This window comes from Otolemur garnettii, unplaced genomic scaffold (assembly GCF_000181295.1).
Source record: "Otolemur garnettii isolate 467f Iridium unplaced genomic scaffold, OtoGar3 scaffold00217, whole genome shotgun sequence".
NCBI lineage: Eukaryota > Metazoa > Chordata > Mammalia > Primates > Galagidae > Otolemur > Otolemur garnettii.
The window spans coordinates 1,770,596-1,775,950 of record NW_003852612.1 but is presented as its reverse complement, the minus strand read 5'-3'; the positions used below and the strand labels follow the sequence as shown (position 1 = coordinate 1,775,950).

At 48.6% G+C, this 5,355-nt stretch overlaps 1 protein-coding gene across 1 annotated transcript in view; it reads left to right on the top strand.

The window, feature by feature from the left end:
- The first annotated feature begins 1,226 nt into the window (after positions 1-1,226).
- The window catches only part of DRGX (dorsal root ganglia homeobox), a 27,250-nt gene continuing 23,121 nt past the window's right edge, over positions 1,227-5,355 (top strand). The window contains exons 1-2 of the mRNA XM_003801658.2: positions 1,227-1,427; positions 1,839-1,955. Coding sequence (XP_003801706.1) covers positions 1,922-1,955 — 34 coding nt within the window. The 5' untranslated portion in view covers positions 1,227-1,427; positions 1,839-1,921. The remainder of the gene's footprint in view (positions 1,428-1,838; positions 1,956-5,355) is intronic.

Genomic DNA, 5,355 nt, shown 5'->3' with positions numbered 1-5,355 from the left:
GGGTGCGACTTGCCTCCACCAGACCGCGGCCGCGTCTTCCTCGGGGCTGTTTTTGGAGGGGTGTTTTCGAGCAGGCCAGCGCCCACCACTGTCCCTCCAGCTCGGTGCTCCTCACCCAGGCCGGTGTCCATGAGTGGGCCCGCCAGGCCTTTTGTTTCCAAGGCGCTGTGTCTTTAAGATCAAGTCTGGATCTTGGTCTGTGCAGGGACCCGACCCACCACCTCGCCAAGGCTCCCCAACACAGCAGTATAATGTTTATAAAATATTCAATTTATGTAGTCTGTCCAAGAAGCCGTAGTCCCAAAATAAAATCAGCAGTCTAGACGGAACACAGACACCAGAACTTATCAACAGTTGTCTGACGTGCATCTTCTGATGCATCTTGAGTGGGTCATAATACCAACTTTATTTTCAGTGGTGCATAAATTAATTACACGCATTTAATAACCAAAATATCATTATATTCCCCCTTTAATATCATAAAGGCTTTCCGCCAGGGAAGCACTTAATAGTGCAGGGGGCCGTAACGGGCTATTATCCTGGTGTAATGCTATTACAGAACCAATTATGCGCCATTAGACTTGCTTTTTTTGCAGTTTATGTGATTTGATCCAATCCCGCGCCCCTGACTTGAAAATTTCAACCCGGTACTTTAGAGTTTAATTTTCACCCAGGCAGAGAGAAGGGCGGTCTCTCTCCGTTGAGTGTCTGCCTCGGATGCATTTTAAAAGTAATTGCGAAGGGTCCCACCGCATATCATTTGCGTCGAGAAGCGAGCATAAATTCAGGGACCCCTTGCTGAGAACAAAATCAAACTTTCCTTTTGTACGATCGCTTGGAAAGGGAAGCCGTGTGCAGAGTCCCCCCAAAACCCATCCGGCCTGACAATTAGCAGCGCTTTTTCAATTCGCAGCCTGGGAGTCGCCAGGCCTTTGACAAGGGCAGACCAAAATCAAGCTCTTCCGCAGAAAGAAGGTTTGAGTCTGAGGGGACGTGGGGTGGATGCGGGTGGGGCTGAGTGTTCAGAAAATAGTCTTTTTTTTTTCGGGGGATGGTTGTTTCTATTCTTTTCTTTTTTTTAAGACAAGAGGAAACACATTCCTGATGTTTGCTGAGAAATGACGGATTTTTTTTTTTTTTACACCACGTGGGCCATTTGTAAGGCCCAATAGACCTATCCAAGTTACTCGCTGTAGACAGCGCTGGAAATAATCAGATTAAGGCCAATTATGCGTGAGATTATAAAGGCGAGTGCTGAGCGGCGGCGCGCGCTGTAGACAGACAGCAAGACATCTGGCCACTTCCCGAGTCACTTCTGTAGTCCTGCGGGCGCCAGCCGCGCGGAGCCCCGCCCGCCGCCAGCCCAGCCCCGCGTGCGGACCGGAGGCGGTCGCGCTCCGGCCTTCTCGCGCTTGCAGTCCGCCGAGGTATGCGCGGTTTCCGACCCACTTCTTGGGCCCCTTGCGCTTGGCCTTGGGACTAGGCTGCCTTCCTGGCCTGAGCTGTTGCGCGCACAGATGGCCTTGCGCGCTGCCAGACCCGGTTGCGGTGGCCCTAGTGGAGGGCTTGCTGCAGGGACCCTTGAGAACCTGAAAACAAACGGCGCGGGTTTGGTGTTGGGACCAGGGTGAGGGCATGGGCTTTCTGGGAGGTGAACCCACCAGAAAGTCTGCCTGTAGGGTGCTGGCTTGAGGCAGGGGTGCCACCTCCCCTCCCATTCCTGCAGTGCGCTTTGGGCATTAGGAGGGGGCCTTCCAGGAGGGGAGCGCCTGGTGCGCCCCAGGGCCGGCGGGAGCGCTGGCAGAGGGACTCAAGCTCTGTTGCTGTTTGCTTTGCAGCCAGGCCGGAAAGCTACACGCGCCTGTCCGTCCCACGGCTATCCTCTCAATTCCCAGCCGTCTAGCCGATCCCACCGTCGGCGATGTTTTATTTCCACTGTCCGCCACAGCTAGAGGGTGAGTAAGCCGCGCGCCTGGGGCGCTTCGCGAGGCCGGAACCGGCCAGAAAGGGCTGGAGTGGTAGTAGGGTTGGCGTGTGGTGCGGTGGTCCTCGCTCGGAGAGAGGCGCAGCCGCCTGGCGGTGAGTAGGGAAGCCCCCGTGCGCCCCCGCCCCCCACCCCGCTCCAGCCTCCCCCTACCTCCGTCACCACCTGCCTTCCATCCCCATACCCGACTGGGCCTGGGAGCCCCGGGCTATGCGTGTGGCAGGGACCAGCCGGATCCTCCCAGCACAGATGCTGGTGTCACGCCTCTAATCGGGCTCCCCAGCCCAGGGGGCCGCATCAATCTTTCACGGTGTCTTTGCAAACATCCCAGAAAGCCAAGGCGAGTTGGCCCGATGCTGCGTCCTGGGCCCCACCACAAGCCGAGAAGGGCCCATTGCCCGGCTGCTTTCACTTGGGGCAGCTGAGAGAGTGCTCCAGGGGCTTCGCTAGCAATGCGATTCTGGGCAGCTAAGCTTCTGTCCCTGGTCGTCTGGGCGTCCCTGGAGCCATGTGGTTCTGCCCAACACCTGCCCCAGTGCCCTCGAAAGGCTCCTCCTCTATGAACAACCAGGTTTTTGACCCCAAATGTCAACCACTCTGCACTCCCCACCTTTGAGGGTCTCCATGCCTTTGAGGAAATTTCCCCTTAAGATTCTATTCGGTCTCTGTTCCCAATTGTTAAGCGGGAATTGGGTGGGAAGACAGGGACAACTTGAATCTCTGGGTGCCCCCACCCAGGGCCTGGGAGATCCAGGGGTGGACCCTCCACAGGAGGAGGGGCAGTTAGCATCCGCAGACCAACGTGTGGTCCTGCACTCTGGGCTGTAAAAGTACCTTCCTTGGAGCAGTAGTCTCAGGGTTAGGACTTTTGCATATGTGAGAATAATACTAGGGCTAAGCTTTGGCAATCTACTTCTTTGATTTGTTCCTGCCACGGGAGAATTTTGGAGACCGAGTATTTGAGGGAGGCGTGGGGCAGGGCAAAAGGAGAGGAGACACCGAGGGACCTGAGGCAAGAGAAGATGCTTCTCTATTTTGCCTGGGGCTCCCTTCAGCACAGCCAAGCCTCAGATGGCCAACAGACAGGAATTTCAGAAAGTTTGTTTTTCTTTTTCTCATAAAAGCTCTTAGGAGTCTGGTAGGATTTTCTAAAGGAGGCTAATGAGGGTCCGTGTTGAAGTCCTCTTAGCTCTGCCTTCCTTCTTAGGAATGCCATACCTCCATTTCACCTCCCCCCCCCCCCAAGGACCCATACAGTGTGGGCTTCTTGGTGCTTCTGAACCTGGGGTGTGGGCTGATTGTCACTTGATGGATTACCTTTCTGGTTGAAGTGGGGAAGATAGAGGTTTGGTTGAGATTTAGCAAGTAGTGAACTTCATGGGTAACTTAAAGGGTAAGCTCTGTCTGCAGGGTGGGTTGCAGAAGTGACTTAGGGAGAGTCCCAGCTGCATGCTGTGACCCCAGCTCTCAGCTCAGGTTGGTGGATTTCCTTTTCCTCCCCATATCCCAGGCACATTCCAGCTCCTCACTGACTCGGACTGAATTGACCTGAAGAAAAGGAGATGGGTGGAGAAATCTTCCACCCTCTTGTAGATGTGTGTGTATGCCAATTTTGCCGGAAGGGGTGTTTTGGTTTAATTTAGTGTTGCTTGGGGGTGGTGGTGGTGGTGAGTGATCTCCTGCAAATGCAAAAGCTGAGAACAGAACTTGGGAATATGACATGTTGTAGTCTATCATCTTTTTAATTTTCATTTTCTATTAATCTAGGGGCATAAAGGACAATGCAGAGCATGGCTCATAATCTCACTTCTCAGATAATTTTGCTGATATTAAATTAAAAAGTACTAATTGTACCTACTTGAGAAGTTTGAACATGACAAAAACTTACATGCTGAAAAGTAAAATCTTCCTCTACTTCTTGTTCTGAGAGTACCTGCTATGATTGGTTTTTCATAATCCCTTCCAGAAAAAAAGTGGTTTTATTTTCATTTTATGTATTTTTTCTGTATACGTTATGCTTTATTTGCACCGAGATTATATTGACACATCATTCTGAACTTTACTTTTTTTAAACTTCATAATATGGTATCTTGGAGATTTTTTCATGTCAGTTTATAGAGATCTGTTGGTTTCTTTTAAACAGCTGTGTAGTATTCCATTGTGTGTTGTGCAGAAAGTGTCTACTGATGGGTATTTTCATTGTTGCCATATTTTTCCCAATTACAATGTTTCCAGAAAAATTCTTTTATTTATATTTTGACACACTTTATAAGTGTAGTCCTAGGTTGACTATGGATATAGGCACTTACATTTTTGATGTGTGTTGTCAAAATATCATGGGCTGTAGCAGTGATACTCCTACAAACAAAGGTACATGAATATTTTATTATACTCTTACCTGGGGTGGGGATCCTTACACACCTGATTTTTTTTTTTTTGCCAAGATAGCGAAAATAGTATTTCATTGTTCTGTTGTGTTTTATTTAATTATCTACAAGGTTTAACATTTTTAATAATAACATTATTGACCATTCTACTTATTTTTTAAGTGAAATGCCTGTATTCATCTTTTTAATATTAGGTCGTCAATCTTTTTTTCTTATTGATTTGATGAACTTATTGATTTGAGCCTTTTGTAGGATTCAGTTTGACATGAGGTGTTTTGCTTAAAGATACTGTATATACATGCTGTGAAAAAATTGGGGATAATGAAATATACGTTGAAAGACTGAGGAAGATTGTGACTGGAGATCCTCAAGAGATTGCCTTCCATCCTCACCAGTCAAAAGCTTTGTTTCCAAAGGAGGCAATTTGGTCTCCCACAAAGTAATGGAAATAAGACTGCTTTGAGGCCATTTTTTTTTTTAAGTTTCCAATTAGCTGAAGAGAAATATTTGTAACTAGGGTTTTGAGAAACAATGCAATTCGGATAGGAAGAGGAAGGGATAAAGGCTTTAGAGAGTGGCAAAGGATGTGGCCCTGGAGGGTAAAATAATAACTAGAAGGGACTTCCTTGGGTAAATAGGATTTTAAAAAGCCGAAAGGACTTTCGCTTTTTTGAGACTGAGGGCCTTCTGAGAGATGTTGTCTGGGCAGTGTGGCTTCAGCTCTCCTAATCCTGAATGTGCAATGATTTTGACAACAGAGCCCATGGCAGGTACAGCATTCATTGGTTAATGACAATTTGCTCATTTGTTTTCCTAAGAAGCCATTGTGGACTATCAAATAAATAGTGCACATTTGGAAAATGATCTGAATGCACGTTTGGGGCCAAACTCCGTTCTGCTTTATAATGCGCTTCAGAGGCTGCTGGGAAGGACAATGTCTCTCTTTCCTAGGGAAGTGGAAGCAGTGGGTGCTTTACAAGGCCT